The sequence below is a fragment of the Anser cygnoides genome, chromosome 19, assembly GCF_040182565.1.
Source record: "Anser cygnoides isolate HZ-2024a breed goose chromosome 19, Taihu_goose_T2T_genome, whole genome shotgun sequence".
NCBI classification, from domain to species: domain Eukaryota; kingdom Metazoa; phylum Chordata; class Aves; order Anseriformes; family Anatidae; genus Anser; species Anser cygnoides.
The window spans coordinates 6,669,426-6,687,844 of record NC_089891.1 but is presented as its reverse complement, the minus strand read 5'-3'; the positions used below and the strand labels follow the sequence as shown (position 1 = coordinate 6,687,844).

Sequence of the window (18,419 nt, the reverse complement as noted above, 5' to 3'; positions counted from 1 at the left end):
CGCCGGCCAGCAGGGGGGCGTGGCTTGTGGGCGTGGCCGGGCGTGGCTTGTGGGCGTGGCCATGCGCTGGGGGCGTGGCAAGGGAGGCGATATATAGGGGCGCGCGGCGCGGCGCGGCAGTAGCAGAAGGAGCCGAGCTGCGGCTGCCGGGCGCGCACGTCGCGGGGGTGTGAGCAGCGCAGCCCTCCCCCCCTTTCCCTCCCCCCCCCTTTTTTTTTCCAACCCTCCCCCTCCCCTTTTTTTTTTTTTTTCCTTCAATCTTCTTCTTTCCTTTCCCCTCCCATCCTCCGGGAGCCGGCTCGTTCGGCGAGATGATGGGGGCCGGGTGCTGAGCCGCACCCCCCCCCCACCCCCGCCCCAGCACCCCCGTACCCTTACAGCACTCACACCCCCGCCGGGACCGTTTGCACTACCCCGCACACCCACCCGGGTGAGTACCGCCGCCTGGGGCCGGGGGGGGGCCGCGGCAGCCACCGCCCGGCCCTTGAGGCGGATGGGGTGGGGGGGGTGGGGGGGCGCTGAGGCGGGCACGGCCCCGCCGTGACGGTGGGGGGGGGGGCGGGGGGGGACACCACAGGGGCTGAGGGAACCGGGCAGGAGGAACCCCCGGAGAGCGGGGCTGGGGCTGACGGCACGGCACGGAGCCTCCTGGGGCCGGGAGGAGTGGAGCGGGGCCGGCTGGCCACCAGCGGCCGGGCCCCCTGCTGTGTGAGGGGCACCGGGGGGGGCCTCGAGGCCTCCTCGCCCCTTGTGCCCTCCGGCTGTCCCCTCACGGGCCCTGCAGACGCTCTCCTCCCTCCTCCTCCCTCCTCCTCCTCGGTTTGCCGGAGCTCCCCGGGCCGTTGAGGAGAGCCCCAACCGCCGCGTTATGTAACGCCCCGGAGCGCTTCGTGGGCCCGCGGCCGTCGGGAATATTAAAAACGGCAACAGCAGCAGCAGCAGCAACACCACAGAATAAAAGTTGGAAATGGCCGAGCTGCCTTGTTTGATCAGCTGCTCGTGCCCCTGGATCCGTTTTGGGGCGTAAGAAAAATGTACGGTGTCTGCCCGGCGCGCCTTGAAAGGATCATTTCTTTCCTAAAGGACACGGAGGCGGGGAAACAAAACAGATGGATTAATAAATCATTTTTTAAATGCCCATTTTAACCACCCAATCAGCTTTTCTGTGCTGATTGTGTCCCTTTTGTAAATATCTTCTGTTTGCCCTTGATCTTTTCCTTATCCCCACCCAGTGCTGATCCAGCAAACGTTTAAAGGTCGCCTTATCTTACAAACTATTCCCATACCATGTTGGGGAGAGCGCAAGTGGCTTGGAAATAGGGTTCCAGGCTTTAAAAGGAGATTATTCGGAGCAAGAAATAACAATGTCAATAACAAAGCTTTTTTTTTTTTTTAATGGGATTTTTACCGACTTTGATTTCTCTAATCTTCAGTGACAGCTACACTGAATTTCGTTCGTGGTGATGCAGTGCAGAAAAGCACACCCTTAATTGAAATTCTTGTTGAGCGTTTCACTTGAGCCAAAAATATGTATTTTTTGTTTCACCGGAACTTTTTGTATAAAGGTGTCTCCTGTGGATGAATACCTTATATTAGGGTATTGCAGGGTTTTGATTAGCAGGGTGTGTGCTAATACTTGATTCTAGTCCCTTCTTTAACTTTAGATAGCTAATTTCCCTTTTGTCCTTTGAAGGACCGACAACCATATTTTGTATTAAATATAAAATGGAGTCCTAGAGAAGGAGAAAAGCAATATTTTTTGCTGAGGCTATGAAAAGCCTTCTTGGCTCAAGTAACTTTTTGAAATCTGGACTATGGACAACGCAAAATGTGTATTTAGCTAATATATTACATTTGACCCATAGCATAATTAGTAGAAAGAGAAAAAAATGGGAATTGATTTATTGTAATCATTTTCGCAGTCATTGCCACCCTTGTGACAGCAAGTTCATGCATCTGTTTTGTATGCATTGACTGCATTATTGTTTTAGCTGTTCCGAGGAAAGGCAGAATTGTTATATATGTACAGCGGACATTTTCTCTTCACGTAGTATAATTTCGCCAGCGCAGCATAATTCGCAACATAATTTCACCAGTTGATGTGAATGGTTGGCTTGGACTTAAAATAAGTGCAGCGTAATTTTAGTTATTTGTGTGAAGTCCTCTAAAGCAACTGAGAATATTTTTATATTTCTGCAGCTTACAGCGTGACCAATGTGTTTGCAAACTTTAAAATGATAAATGAGCCTCGAACTTAAGACCTTTCAAGCTAAACTAATAGTCCAGTGCTAAATTTTGCAGCTGAGTACCATAAATCATCCAAATATGGGTTGGTAATTGAACCCTTGACAGGCCTGGCAGTTCTGTGATGTCTTAAAAATTATACTTGCTGCTTTGTGAATAACTAAAGTGCAAGCTCATGTGATTCTGAAATACCCCATGCTGTATATGTAAACACATGCCTAGTGCATCTTCTGCAGTACCGCTTGTAAGGTATACCAAATGTAGTTGACACCCTCACCTTTTGCAGGCATGAACATAAATAGTTAGCAATTTATTCTTTTTCATTTAAAAAGGAACCTATTTTATGCAGAAAATGAAGCTAAAAGAATAGGCCTTGGAGCTTGAGCGTATGCTGTCCTTATTTGGATGTGTTTGCTTTTGTTTTTTCTTAAAGGAACAAGAACACTCAAGGTGAAGGATAATAATCTACTAGAATCAGCACTTTGAATGAAATTTTGTTTCCCTGTGGCATCTTGAACACTTTCTTCGTGTTTTGAAACAGACTTAAACCTTTGTGGCATAGCAGCTATGCAGCTTGAAATCCAAGTAGCACTCAATTTTATTATTTCATATTTGTACAATAAGCTTCCCAGACGACGTGTCAACATTTTTGGTGAAGAGCTTGAAAGACTTCTCAAGAAGAAGTATGAAGGGCACTGGTATCCAGAAAAGCCATACAAAGGATCAGGGTTTAGATGTATACATATAGGGGAGAAAGTGGACCCAGTCATAGAACAAGCATCCAAAGAGAGTGGTTTGGACATTGATGATGTTCGTGGCAACTTGCCTCAGGATCTTAGTGTTTGGATTGACCCATTTGAGGTTTCATACCAAATCGGTGAAAAGGGACCAGTGAAAGTGCTTTATGTGGATGATAATGAAAATGGATGTGAGTTGGATAAGGAAATCAAGAACAGCTTTAACCCAGAGGCCCAGGTGTTCATGCCAATTAGTGACCCAGCATCTTCAGTGTCTAGTTCTCCTTCTCCTCCCTTTGGTCACTCTGCTGCTGTGAGCCCAACTTTCATGCCCCGCTCCACTCAGCCTTTAACCTTCACCACTGCCACATTTGCTGCCACCAAGTTTGGCTCGACCAAAATGAAGAATAGCGGCCGTAGCAACAAGGTCGCCCGCACTTCTCCCACCAACCTTGGCTTGAATGTCAATGACCTGTTGAAGCAGAAAGCCCTTTCCTCCTCCATGCACTCTCTCTACGGGCTTGGCTTAGGCAGTCAGCAGCAGCAGCAACAGCAACAGCAGAAGACTTCTGCCCTTTCTCCTAACGCAAAGGAGTTCATTTTCCCCAACATGCAGGGTCAAGGTAGTACCAGTAGCATATTTCCTGGTGACAGCCCCCTTAACCTCAGTCCTCTCCAGTACAGTAATGCCTTTGATATGTTTGCAGCCTATGGAGGTCTAAATGAGAAGTCTTTTGTGGATGGCTTGAATTTTAGTTTAAACAACATGCAGTATTCTAACCAGCAATTCCAGCCAGTTATGGCTAACTAAAAATAAAACAGAAGTGACATACAAGTAAATACTATTGTACAAGTTAAAATGCACGTACCCAAGGGTGTATCTTTTTTTCCACCTCTTGAGATTTTTTTTAAGGCTTGTAGTATGAATACATTCAAGCTTGGTTAGATAAATACAACATGCATCATTTTTTCATTTGCCAACCAAGCACAAAATTATTTTATACTGAAATGTACATTACGAAAATATACTCTCAAAATATGGCCTCTTACAGTATTTAAGATATAGCAAGGACATGGCTGATTTTTTTCATGTATATATATATATGTGCACAAACATATGTATATATATATTTCAAAAAATTGGCACTAATAAGTGGGTTTATTGGTCTTTTTCTAATTGTATAATTTAATTTAGTACAAAGTTTGTAAAATATCAGAGTATATATATTGTTTCTACAACATGGTATTGCATTTATATCTTTTTACTACAGTGATCTGTGACAGCTGCAGCAGCTTCATGTTGTATTTTTTTTACTGAAATTGTAAGATATCCATCTTAAAGACATCAATTCTAAAAAAAGTTGTGTACAGAATATTCCTTAGTGGTGGAATTAAAATGTACGAAATATTTGCTTTTTTCAAAAGAAACACAAATTGTATTTTCTGTTAAAAGTTTAAAGATTTTTGCTATATATTATGGAAGAAAATGTAATCGTAAATATTAATTTTGTACCTACATTGTGCAATACTTGAAAAAAGGTATAAAAGTATTTTGAGTCAGTGTCTTACATGTTAAGAGGGACTGAAATAGTTTATATTAAGTTTGTATTAAAATTCTTTAAAATTAATTGACTGTTGTGGTCTGTTTTTACTGTTCTGCTGAAGATCAGAGTGCTGCGCTTCTTGTGTTGTCAGTGCTAATGATGCAAAAAAGTCTGACTCAGTGCATCACAAAGGAGCGATGGAAAGGGTTGCTGTATTGATGCACCACAACAATGGGTTGCTTACCTAAAATACTTCTGACAAAGCATGTAACCTGATTAAGTGCTTGCCTACAATTACTTGAGCAAATGTTCGCTTGTTTTCCATAACTGCAGCTTACTGAAGTAAGAAGGTGCTTCGCTATTTTTCCCTTGAGAATTCAGACTACAAGCGGTGCGAATGTTGACTTGTTGTGTGATGTGATTTATCGAGAAGGTACTCAGGTGATTCAGTGAAATTCCCTGTCCATGTAATCAGAGTGCATTGGAACTATTATCTCGGGAGGTCCTAGACCAATGCATCAGCGTTTGTTTCTGTATTAGGGATTAATAGCTCAGAAGCTAGGCTGAATAAAAGTGCTGATGTACAGTTTACTAAACTCATTGTAAACTTTCATTTTATATGCTCTATTAAAGAGAGAAATGTAATGCAACTACAATGTGACAATCTAAGGTGTTTATTCTAGTGGATTTCACCAATTTTAGCTTAATAGATTTTCAAAACATGAATGTGAGTGGGAGGACAGATTCCAGAAGCTGACAAAATAACTCAGCTTTTCCATGGCTATTTTGAAGTCGCATCCCTTACTTTTTTCTGTTCTTTTGACAAATAGTGTTCCTTGCTAATGGACGTTGTCATGGGGAAGAGAAACTTGCTTATTTAATCCCTAACTCTAAAACAGCAATTTATTTTCCTTCCTAGCTCTGGTTGTACAAAGAGGAGATGCATGCTAGGTGGATTGTCCTTTGGCTCATAATGGTGAATGCTAAGCTGCTAAAGGAGTACAGTATTAAAATGATCTGAACGTTACTGTTCTGAAACAGGCATTTGAGACAAATCAGTCTTGGCCTGCCTGATGCACTTGGTTTTATAAAAGGTGTAAACTTGCCCACCAGCAGCACCATGCCACGCTTACAAGCCCAGTCTGGTGCAAGAGCAGCAACTTGTTGGAAATAGCTTGTGCTGTAAGCAAGGACAAGCATGGTTTGCAGCGCTGCTGTGAGGTCTTTGGACAGGGTGCAGCTGTGAAGAAGCATTGCTCTAGCAAAGGGGTGGGTTGGAGATGGGAGGCTGACAATGCTATCAATTTCTAATGCCATGACAACCAATTCAAAAGCAATAATGGAGTGATTTTTTTTTAGGCATTCATCTGTTTGTGTTTAACTGGCTGCTTTTTATTGAGTTTGCCATCTGGTTTATCTTTCCACTAACAGCACATCAGTGGACAGAACCATGCTTAGGAGTGTATCACTAGTTTTGAGTGGGTGATTTTGCTTCTAAAAGGGATAGGCCACTGAACGGTGTCTAAAATACATACATATATATATATTGAAGTCATAATTACTGAAACATGGAGAATGATTTGTGTATTATTTCTATTTGTATGTCTAGACTTTAAGACTTACTATAATTAGTATTTACAATATAATAACTGCCTAGGAGGTTGAATAGCTTTGATAGCAGAGACCGTTTCCAGTGTTCCTGTGATCCGAGCTAAGATCATTTGTTTTAAAGGTCATCCAGCAGTACTACCTTCTTTCCATTCTGATTTGTTCACTTTCACCATAACCAGCTCTACAGTAAAAGTCGGTCATTGCCTTGAAAGGCAGTCTGGAAACAAAGGTGGTTTTTATTTTATTTTTATTTTATTATTTTATTTTTTTATTATTTATTTTATTATTTTATTTTATTTTATTTTTATTTTTATTTTTTTTTGGTGTGTGCCTACATGCAGCAGCACCTTTTAATATAAAAATTTTAGTAAGCAGGTTTCTGTCATTCATAGGTTCTTTATGGTGCTTTGCAAGGCGACAATCTGGAGAGAAAGCTTGCAGTTGAAGAATACAAATGAGAAGATTTTTAATCTGTTCTCTTACTCATTAGAAATTAAAGATTTTATTGTTTTCTGTTCAGTCTACTACATCCATTTTTTTATCTTTTACTAAAGCTTAGTGCTGAATTTGTTTGATCTAACATTGATGTTGCAATATTCTGTTTTAAATGAGTGCCAAGTCAATCTCATTTAATGTGCACGCGCCCAGCTTTCTGTTCTTGCAGCCATGCTCTCAGGTAAATACATTTGCTTTGAGACAAAGGACCTAAATGGAGCAAAGGTGAAAAAAGGAAGCATTTGCTCAGTTGTGCAAGTTCTTTTGTGTTTTCTGTTGTGAACATGCAATTTACTTCCTTAAAATTGCTGGTGTAAGTTAAACCTCAGAAGACATCTTTTATTTACAGTGAAGAAAAGGGTAAAACCCTAACTATGCGTCCCCTTCCATGATGCTAAGTGCATCCTGTCTCTTCATTCAAGGCCCCCAACCAAACACAAATTTTAAAAAAAATCCTTAAATGTCTGAAGTAGCAATGGATTGGTGTTAATGCTTAACTTCTGAACCATAACCAAATTCAGAGTCATGTTAGCATAAATTTGTAGAGTCTTAGAGAAATTAGAATTGCTGTTGACAAACTAGTGGTAGTCTCTGAGGTCCAAATCTACTGTAGCATATCCATCTCCTCCAGTATTTCTTGCTTAAACCTATATTTTTATATAGATCTTTTAAAAGATACAAAGTTACATTTTTTGAGGTATTTCTTCTGCTTTTACAAAATGTCAATCAATACTCATCAGTTTTCCACTGCATGGTTAGTTTATTAAAAAAAGTACCCATTCGCTTTTTCTACAGTGAGGATTAAACAAAATGAGCATAAAACCTAAAAAAATAATGATTGTTTGCCAGATCTATAAAATTTGACAGAGCTAAGCCATGCCTACCTAGGAAGGCAATGAATGTTATGGCTATACTGAAGGTTACATTAATTTGCTTTTAAATGTAAGATTGTTTAAATGATCATGCTACATTAAAACAAGGTTAGTGTTCAGTCATTGGTTTAGAAATTGATACGGGGTGGTAGCACTTTAATCTGTGAGGCAGACTCAATTCAGTACGAGTTGATTACTTTTGAAAATTGTAATCTGGGATCTGTGAAATTGAGTTCAGAGGCTTCTTGGCACAGCAGGGCAGGGAGGTTTCAACAGCAGCAGTATGGGCTGCGTTTGTTCTGTGGATAAATGGCAGGCCTTACTCTTGACCCCAGGAATCTAGGAGCCAAAATTAAATTGATCTGATTATTTTCTCAAAGGGGAGACAGCTAATGGGTAGAGTTTCCAACACTTTGTGCTTCATTGCCACGTCGTGTTCTCAAAGGTCCGTGCTGCGGCTGTGAACCCAGCGGACGCAGGCTGGCCTGGCATCGCAATCTTGGTGAGTACAAGTTTTTGTAGTTCTTTCAGCATCAACTAAGCTACCATGACTTACACAAATTGAGGACTAGGCTCAAGCCACAGAAAGACCCATCTCTGCTCCTCACCATGCAAAATCAGGAAGCTCTGAAACACCACTTATACCATCTTGCTACAGCCAAACGTGGCAGCTGATCGCCCAGCTCCAGCACAACCACATGCCCAGCTGGCATCACTCCGTGCTCCCCCTGTACTGCAATGTGCAACAGCCCGGTACTGGCAAACAGTCCCATTGCATTTCTGAAACGTAAGTAACCAAACAACTAGCTGTTAAATCAGCTGTTTCAACCAGCATGGGATCAAAACAGAGTTCATTTACTGATCTGATGCCCCAGACTGTTCTATTAACGTTTCACTAAAAAATACCTCAGTTTGTGTTGGTAGTTTTGGAGCAGATGAAGCAAACCGACGGTTCAGCATTCTTTTTTATATCATCAGCAAGTTGATTTAAATTGAGTGTACAGAGTTGGCTGCATTCCTCTCATGAGCTGCATAAAAAGTTTGCTAAATCGAAGTGCCAGAGCTGTAAAATCCTGCTGAACGGATTGTTTCCAAAGATCAGTGAGAGGAATGGTTAAACTGTTACCGTGGCAGTGTGTGTATGACTTTTGTCCTCTTGGCTTGATTTTAGTGGAGGTAGTAAGGAGTTTTGCCTTGCAGAAGGGAAAAAGCATTAAGACTTGGGAACATAAACCACATTCCCTTTGGCACTGCGCGTTCTTTACCTCACAGACAAAATATGATCAGTGTGCGGAACGAATAGCAGGTGTAAAATATTTTTAGAAAAACCTTGGCATACAATGCAGACATCCCTCAACCCCCATCCTTTATTCTGTCAGCTTTTGTTTGTTAAAAACAATTTGTAATATTGATGGATGCAAGTTTGGTGGAACTCACTGTAGTTCTCATTTGATAATTTAGCACTTCAGAGGCCTGAAATTGGAGATCCTCTCCTCCTCTGAGAGCCGAGACACCATTACATTTAAACAGTCTGTCAGCTCTGTGCCCTCTTGGAGCTCGTTGAGCTGCTTTCCCTTTTCCCCTTAGCTTAAAGATTACCCACAGCATAAAACAAAAGAGGACTCTGGGAATGTAGTGCCTTAATTACTGTTTAGTGCCTTGGTGAGCTTCTTTGAGATGGTTATTTCACCAGGACTGGCTAAATGCAATTAAAAACAACCCTGGAAATCCACCTTTTTTCCTTGGCAGAATATATTAATTCCCTGCTGTACCCATAACTCCTTCCTTTGTCTTTTCTGCCTCTCCCACAGCACCCTCAGAAGGACTGGCTGGCGCACCGCTCCCTTTGCTCACTGCCTCTCGCTGCTTTGCTGCGCCAGGCTTTCATGTCGTTACTCTTTTCACCCAGACTCCACTTCTCTCTGATCTCATCTCTTAAATTACTCTGTGCTCTGTCACATAGCAATGCCAGGAACTGCTGTGCGATGGCAGACATCAGCACATGAGGCCCTGGCCACCCAAAGGTTCCCTAGCCCTCCGCCCCGTGTAGGCTGGGCCTTACTTGACTTCACTTTATCTCGACAGACAGCGTAAAGAATACAGCTAAGAATTACAGTAGATGCTCACAGTCTTATGAAACGGGGTGAATTTGCTGCTTGGGCAGCCTCACCCAGCAATGCAACAGCCTGGGAGTTTTTAGTCATGTTGACAGAAACAAGAGGTGGCAGCTTAGCGAAGAACATGGGACAATAGATAACAACTCAGGCACCCCGTGTTTCAGCTCTGACCCTGCGCAAGTCACTGCCCTTTTCTGTGTTGGGTTCTTCCTCTAGCTCCGCTGAAATTCAAGTGTTAGACGTTAGCTGGCTATTGCTGTCAATAAGGAACTTCATCCAATTTGTCTGCCATAGGAACATCTCCTGAGGTTGACCTATCGTTCCCTCCTTTTACTGCCTTCAGCTGCTGTGGCCTCTGACTCTTCTCCATAGTACAGTTCAGTTAATGTATATTACATGACCTTTACATTTTATAATAATAAAATAAGGCATGCATATAAAAGTAAAGCACTTGATTCTCATTGTCCATGCTATAGAGTCTGATTCATCCACCAATGGAGCAGAAAGCCTCCAGAACAGTGAGATCTCACATACCGACTATTGTGATTCTTTAAAAGAATTTCTGTGGGTGTTTCTATAGATATAGAAGTATATATTCCTCCAGTACAAATCATGTGAAAATTTTACACCAGCCTACTCACTGAAGTTGCTGCTGGTCAAAATTAGACTTGCATACAGACTTTACAAACTAAAACAAATTCCCCTTTGATTTTCATTAGACCATAATATTAAGCATCCTGTGTATGATCACAGAGGCAGGGCTACAAGGTTTTGCCTCTGGCTGTGCTATGAACTGGCTGTGCAGTTTTCAACAGATAGTTTCAGCCTTTCCAGAAGTGGTTTCTCTATTTTTGAGCCTATACTTGAGCCTTTAACTCCCTGCTGAGTCTTGGATGCTGTAGATAACTGCACCTTATTTCTGAAGCCAACAGGTTCCCAGTCTGTCTGTATCTCTCAAGTTTGGCCAGGTATATATAGCACCTCTGTTTGGCAATTTAGTGGGAAGAGTGCAGAATTCCTAACTACAGTGAAAAATGTTAACACCTGGGGCAGTTACCTAATTTGCAGATAATATGTGAATCTCATGTTATATTTATTAACTGCTTTGAGACACAGGGCATATTTTACTTAGGAATGATTGATTTTTCATTTTTTAGTAACACATAATGATGTTCACTATTTATGTCTTCTAGACTGTTACAGTGCTGTCCTTGCTTCAGTATTGTCAAACCAAATCACTTGAGAAACTGTGATTCAGGCCTACAAGAATATTTTAGAAATTATGAGATAGCTATAAATAATAATCAACCTTGCATCGTATTAATTTATTTTCTGGGTATAAATTTAAATCAGTTTCTGAACTTTCTAGCTTTTCTCTACAAGACTACTGAGAACTTAATTTTTAGGTGAAAATTTAGATCCATAGGAAATCACAGGTTCCTAAGGACTGGTACTTTGCAGGAAACAGGGATAGATGTGAACTCACGAGTGTTGGCATTTAACCACAGCTGCTGAATTGAATCAGATTTCTAAGCGATACAGAATGACTGAGACCACCACTGCCCTCCTGTTTGCTGCCTCTCTGGTGCTGACGTGCAGTTTGCATTTCAGATTTAACAGTTGGCACTGGCAACAACCAACGGCAACCAACTCAATTTAACTCATACAAACTGACAAAAGACAGAAACGCTCAGAGATCAGCCACACCATCTCTGACCTCTCACTCCTGACCTTTAAGGAAGCTCTCCAAAATTTCTTCAAAAGACAATCTGAGTACTAAAATTCCTTACTCTAGGATATAAAAATCACACAGATATTGATTGCATATCACATTATAATTTTTGCTAGCACCAGCCATCACTAGGCAGTAATTATTCCTGTCTCTCTCGCCCTCTCTTTGTGCCATAAATGACATTATCAGCTGTCCTCTGGCTAGTATCCTCCCTTTGATCAACAAGAACCAATCATCCTTTCCCTCAAATTGCCTAATTCATTAATATAATGAAGTCTAACTCAGAACAATTATTCTCAACCTGTATTTAGCTCTAAGGTTATTGCTTCTATTTCAGACCTAAGGAAGCCTTATGTGCCTGAAAGCATGTCTAGTTTTCCAAGTATGTCAGCTGACCTAATAAACGATGTCCCCTCTCCCTGCCCTTGCCTCACTTCCATCCAACACCATCCTCGCTACGACGCAGTACTGCACCTGCTGCCCTTACTCCTGCTCAGCTGAGTCTACAAACGAAGGCAGAGCCTTGATGAGCTATGGGAGGTAGTCTGTTAGCCCAATTAACAGAACAGAAGTGTGAGCATTGTGTGGTAGAGCTGCTTGGCCCTTACAGGCATCCATCCCAGCTTATCCGAGGCTGCACTGCTGGCTCTGAGCATGTCTCCTGGCAGCAGCTGGGGGAGGTAAGTGAGGCTGCTGGTGGCACTGGGGCCCACCATTTCTTGGTCTCTCTCTAGATTTAAGAATTCAGTATTTGGAACAGCTTATTTGCCCGAAGTCAGTGAAATTTAGGCTCTCAGTTTCATTCTCATATCTTATTCTCTGAAATTCCCAGTTTTTCCCGTCAATTTTACTCTCTGTTTTCCTTCAAAGTCTTCCTTAAAACTTACTTTTCCTTGTTTCCTTCCCAAACCAAGCCTTTTCCCCATTCAGCTTGTCTGAGGTCTGTGCTTCACCATGTGTAATTTGCAGCGTATTATCTGATTGAGACTGTAATCTCTTCAGGGCAGGGCCGTCTCTCTCTGTACTCACAGTTCCCTTCGCTGCTCTCTGAGGTTGAATAAGAAGGACAGAAATAGCAGAGTATACAGACACTCCCAAATATACTGTGTATTTTGTGAACTGTGTTCGGGAAGCAAATTAAAGAATGAATTTTATTAGTAACATGGTTTACACTGCATCACAGGAAGGTTGAGAAGAAGTAGATGCTTCAGGCAAAGAAAACTCCTTTGCAAAACATTTGTGGAACACATTAGACTAAAAATACCCATACTTATGGCGGAGAACAATGTTCCATTGCTGATCTATGGCTAATCGTCAATGGCAATGCTGCACACTTCAGTCACACAACAATCCCGCTGTGACAACGTTGTGTGCTTTGTCCCTCTCCCGCTCTGCAGGACCCCCGGCAACCCACCGTGACCAGTGCCACCGCTGGTGCCACCACTGCTGCCACGGCCTGTCTTGCTTGCCCCCTGCCACGGCTTAGCTCAGGGGGAGGATGGCCACGGCCACCTGCCACAGAGGTGACTTCAGGGAGGGAAACCTTACATATGCCTTTAACGGCCACTGAAGCTTTTCCTCCCTGCGTGTGTGCTGTGGGTGATGCGCTATGTGTACGTGCAACGTGGTCTGGTCAGTTCTCCAGTGAGTTTGGCGTTTTGATGCCTGCACAAATGGCCTCCACGTACTCAAATGTCTGCCTGATGAATCCAGAAAACGAGTGATATGTAAGGGGAGATGGAGGCTGTGAGGCTGCCTTTGATATGATTTTCTCCAAAGCCCAAGCACTTAGAGCTGGTGGTTTGACTTTGTTTTTTTTTTTTTTATTATTATTATTATTATTTGGAGAGACCTGAGGCTGTTTAATACTGCAGGAGCATTGCTGAGGGTGGCAGCCTGGCCCCTTCCCTGTCCTGGCGTTTACACTGCCTTGAACAAAAGGCTCCTTCTGGCTGGCAGCGCTGCAGACGGGCTCCCCCTTTGTCTGATTCCCAGTTGCTTTTTGGGAACAGCTAGCTGTGCTCCAGTGCCTGGCTTTGAGTCACTTCGGCAAATATTTCTGTGGGGCACTGTCGTCTTGGATATGTCGGTCTCTTTTCAGATGTGAAAAGATATCTGTATTATCTGCTAGCAGTTAGTCATCTGCTAGCCAGAATGGAGTTGTTTTCCTTAAGGATGCTTAGGATCACATAACTCTTGCAGGCAGAGTGGAAAACATCCGTAGATGTCGGGATTAGTCATATAACTGCTGCAGTTAGCTTCATCCAGAGCTGCTGCTTTCACTCCCTGTTAGAGCTGCTGAGCTGCAGGGTCCCCAGCCTTTCCATAATGACGTTTATCTGGGCAGACTGAAAGACAAAGGAGAGCCAAGGCTGCACAACCTTTAGCCAGTTATTTCTTCCTTTACTTGTTTTTTCTCAACCACATGATAAATCATGCTGTGGAGAGCTGTGAATGAAAGGATATGAGCTGCTAATCATGCTCGCCAGCTTCTTGCTTCGAGCAGCTGCTTTGGCTTCTCTGGGTCTCCATTCCCCATCAGCACAAGGCAGAACCGTATTTCTGTGCCTGGCAGAGGTGTGGTGAGGTTTGCCTCTTGCTCCAGAGCTCCGGGTGACTCGGGTACAACACCTCCACCGGCCTTACACCTCCCAGCCTTGTCCTAGAGCTGTGGGATGGGGGCAGACGAGAGCTGGAGGAGCAGCCACCTGTGGAGCCAGGGATCGGGTGAGCCACAGGCCCTGGCACCATGAAGGCCGCCCTTGTCCTCCTGTGGTGTGTGTGACCCTTTCTACCATCTGGGAAAGGAGAGGATTACTCACTGTTCACTTCATCTGCACGATGTCCTCTACTTGATTGGGATAGGCCTAAACTGGAGACGGCTGCTTTATGGGGATGTTTTCAAGGGAACTGATGTTGAGTGGGAGTGCACAGCAGCAACTGTTGGTTACCGAAGGCCGCAGCACAAACCCTTTTTGCCGGGGGTGTCCAAAGCCGAGCGGTTAACCCATGTGCAAGGCTGAACTGCGTCTTAGCAATACAAGGGCAAGCGAGTTAAGGTAAAAAGAAGGAAAACTGAGATCCAGTCAATGTTGTTAAAACCCTCAGAAGTTCTCAGGTGCCAAGCAGGCCCCAGAAGACCACCCCAGCCCAACAAAACCTAACAGATTAATTCAATGGTCCCTCCAGCAGCACGGTCAGCCCAGGCTAAGCTTTGCTGCTATGAGAGGTGCTTGCTTTTATGGAGGTCGGGCACTAGCAGGCCTCTCGCAGAGCAAATTCCTTCTCTGCTCACGTTTGTGAACTGGAGGAACCTGAAGGACTGGCGAAACGGGGACCCTGCAGCCAGCTGCTGCCAGGACTCCCTCGGGGATTTCTCTTCTCTCAGTCCTTCCGAAAATGAAGCAACATTTGCTTTGACATGGCAATTGGCCCATGAGGCACGGCTGGATATAGGATGCACTAAAAATATATGTGACAAATGTAAACATTGACTTTACCAGGGTGGCAGCGTGCCTGCCAAGAAGCATTGGCTCTGTGAGCCTGGCAGTCGTGGCGCTGGGAGGAAAAGGTGCTCCGGGCTGGCAGGGTAACAGGGAGGACACTTTCTTCCTCTGGTGTTTTTGTTTTGTTTTGTTTTGTTTTTTAAAGCAAGTATTTAAAATTTCAACAGCTTCACACATTAAAATTGCAGCTGTTTGCTGATGGTGTTGTGGTAACCACATTTCAACAGGTAGGGGAAGAAAGAAAGAAGGGGGGAAAATAAGAACTGAAGAAAGAGGAAGGAACTGCAGAAGAGGGAAATGCCTCTGCTTCCTCCCTCCTCTGCTGATTGTTTGCTTGGGGTTTTTTAGACATGAAAGCGAACATAAGGATTAGGAAGGAGCTTGTCCGACCCCTGCTTGTGGCCAGAGGCAGGCTCTGGGTCCCGGTGCTCTGGGAACAGGGGACCGGGGCCGGTGACCGCGGTGCCACGTCAGCAGCCTGCGTGCTCCTGCCCTGTGACTGCCGACAAAGGTGGCCATTGAGGGGCTGCAGTGCCTGCTCCGAGCAGTTGTGCTGTGGGAACGGGGCTGAAAGGGCCAGCCGGGCTCTGTGCAGGCAGCTGATCGGGCACATGAGCCTGCTCGGCGCTTCCCTTCCCTCCAGCTTCCCACCAGAAGGTCTGCAGGGCGCTGTGTGGGACGGCTGAGGCTGTGGTATGCCAGGCAGGTGGGGGCCAGCGGTGGGTGCATATGGGCTGTCTGGGTGAGCAAGCAACGCTTGCTTCATTGGGGTGCTGGGTCTGACACAGCAGAGGACCATCAAGCCTTGGGATGCTCCATCCTCAGCTGCTCTTCTTGTTGCGGCTACCAGAGAGGGTGCAAGGGGCTGTGAGCCCTTCGCTTAGCGTGCCCTATATGCTGCATGTGAAAAATTTGGATGCACAAGGCCATTAAAGTCAAAGGAAATATTTTGATGGCTTGAGGTAGAGAGGAGCTTGGGTCTCGCTTTGCCACTGAAAATTCCCTGATGCCGGAGGCTGTTCTGGGCAGATGACAGACAGAGGAGCAGCTGTGTTTGGCTGGAGCAGGGAGCTGGTTCTTGGGACCAACATGGGTCCCAAGGAGGGGCCTGCAGTTCACTGAGGGTGGGGTTGGAGCCTCGCACCCCTAAAAGGGGATCCTGAGCTGTGACCCATAGGCCTCCAGGCCTGGAGCAAGCAAAGATACTTCATGTTAGCAGGGCTGGTCCGAGGGCAGGGCTAGAGGCATGAGGTTTGGAGAGGATCACAGCAGCAGCACCCGCAGACCTTATGCCATACTGGTGGGGCCCAGGCAGAGCACGACAGCCCCGCCTCAGGGAGCTTTTGCCTCCTGATCACTTTTTTTCAGGCAGGCAGTCTGAGCTGGCCTGAAGCAGGAGAACTGATACGTCCCCCAAACGTTATCTACAGTCCTGCAAGGGCAGATGCTGTTTTTGTGTGTAGAAATGCTGAATTAAAAAGCATGAGCAAAAATCCCTAGCAGCCCTGCTGTACTGCACGATGTCTTTCATTCATATCCCATAGCACTCCAGCTGCCCTGCAGAGACCTGGCACTGCTGCTCCTTTCTGTGTCAGCCTTCACCTCCGATGCTAACAGGAAACAATCCACAAAGATCAGACGCTTCAGTTTTGCTCCCCTGGGCCCCAAAATGAGAGCACACCCCTCCAAGCAGCCACAAAGCAAACAAATGGGCTTTTCCTCCGCCCCTTGACTTTTTTTTTCTTTTTTTTTTGTCAGCTGAGGATGCAATAGCAGAATGCAGGAAAACGTTTATTTTCCTCCTTTGCAATTGCTAACTACAGGCATCCCCTATGTTCAGCTCCAGGAGTGAACAAAATGATTCTGTTCAGGCAGTCTCTGCTCCAGAGCATAAAGTTACTCAGCATTTGCAGCACCAGGCCATTGTAGATGTTTTTATTCTGTCTCTACTTTGCGCTTAGACTGACATATTATGAATGACTCCAATTAACAGTGCATGAGCATAAACAATGCTTTACTCATATATTACAAATCGAAAGTTTTTTTTTGTGTGTTTGCAAAAACACATTCGTGTTCAGAATTTCTTTATGCAAAGCTGAAAGCACCTGAGCTCCAGGCCGGGGAGGTTTGGGGAGCGGGGTGGGGAGGAGCTGGCTGCACCACGCTGTGCAAACAAACTGCTGGTTTTGAAAGCAGACCTAGAGGAGTTTGCAAATGCATTTATTTAAGCAAGCAACCCATCTGCTACTACCAATAATGGATGCATAGACCAATTGGGTATTTGCTCAGCTCACAGGCCAATGAGTTTTGTGTATGTTACATGATTTGCACAAATCGATAGGTAATGTAGACACACATGCCCACATCTGGAACACAAGCAACGAAGGCAGGGATTTGAACAGTGACCTAGTTAGCACCTAGCAGTGCCTGGATTGTCAGGGCAAAAATATAATATTTTTCTTCTTTTTAATGAACTGCTAGATTTTATTAGGCACACTGTACCAATGCATGTTTCATGAGGCTGCGTGACTCCTGCAGGATGCAGCTACCACAAGAACTGGGCTTGGAGCTGCTTCAGGTACCCGGCTGGCCAAGGAGGAAAGCTCCAAATCACACATGAATGCAGCATAGCTGGCTGAGGACCTGCCCCGCTCCCAGCACTGCCAAGTACGTGGCCGTGCCTTCCGATTCCAGCTGTGGAACTAGGGAAAGGAAAGCTTTATACAGAAAAAGAAAACAAGTTAGTCCCTTATGGGATATAACCACCCCCAACGACAGAAATATGTGTGGGCTTCTCTGCAAAGTGCTGTGTGGTGGGGAGCTATACTTGGAGCTCCTTGCAGAAAAGTAAGAGCTAGGGCTCCTTGGGATGGAACTGGGGCTCCGGTGGTTGTTGCACACGTGGGTCCCATCCATGTGCTTCAGGTTTCCCTAAACTGGCAGGCGTGGAGCCCTTGAGGGTGTCCGCTGTCCCCGTTTCCATGTCCATCTCCCACCAGTTCCTTCTGTGTGTGGTGGCACCTCACATTCCAGAAGCTTCCCTTCTGCCAGAAATATTTGTAGAAATTGTGCTTTTTTTTTTTTTTAACCACGCTTAGGAATGCATGCAGAAATTTCGAGGGGTCTGAGGTGTGTGTGTGTGGTGCATGTGTTTGCCCTGGAGCTTGATGGAAGGAGCTGTGCTCTCCCAGCAAAACCCAGGAGCAGCTTCTGCAATACACTGGTGGGAAAGGTGGAGGCCTCAGACTTCAATTTTATGACCTTGCAGTGCCCAGAGGCTCAAACCCATGACAAAAGTCTCGCTGGTCAAGGCAATTACTAAATAGGAGAAAGGAGGGTGGAAGACAAACCTGTCCTCTCTCCAGATTACAAATGTAACAACCTGTGAGCTGCAATAATTCTGCAAAAGGTGCTCTCAGGAGTGTTTTTCCCAGTGAACGTAGTCATAAATAATAATAATAAAAAAATGCATGTGTGTACTTTACAAAGCAAAGGAAAATTTTCTTCCTTTTCAAGCCCATAGTCTGCAAATAATTTGTGAACAAGAGAAGCAGCTCCATC

The 18,419-nt window shown here is 44.6% G+C and overlaps 1 protein-coding gene and 1 long non-coding RNA gene across 4 annotated transcripts in view; both read left to right on the top strand.

Annotated features, from left to right (window-relative positions):
- Positions 1–273: 273 nt before the first annotated feature.
- Positions 274–4,609, top strand: TOB1 (transducer of ERBB2, 1). The gene is made up of 2 exons (XM_066980356.1): positions 274–430; positions 2,678–4,609. Exon 2 carries the CDS (start codon positions 2,812–2,814, stop codon positions 3,790–3,792), a length of 981 nt encoding a protein of 326 aa, XP_066836457.1. The 5' UTR covers positions 274–430; positions 2,678–2,811; the 3' UTR covers positions 3,793–4,609.
- A 1,834-nt stretch (positions 4,610–6,443) lies between these two features.
- The window catches only part of LOC106034799 (uncharacterized), a 32,854-nt gene continuing 20,878 nt past the window's right edge, over positions 6,444–18,419 (top strand). For 2 of the 3 annotated variants that reach the window (XR_010825940.1, XR_007163469.2), the window contains exon 1: positions 6,444–12,032. This is a non-coding gene — a long non-coding RNA (uncharacterized lncRNA). The remainder of the gene's footprint in view (positions 12,033–18,419) is intronic. The other variant, XR_007163471.2, reaches the window with a different exon arrangement.

Coding starts and splice junctions, on each gene's coding strand:
- TOB1 (XM_066980356.1), top strand. CDS start 2,812: ATGCAGCTTGAAATCCAAGTAGCACTCAATTTTATTATTTCATATTTG.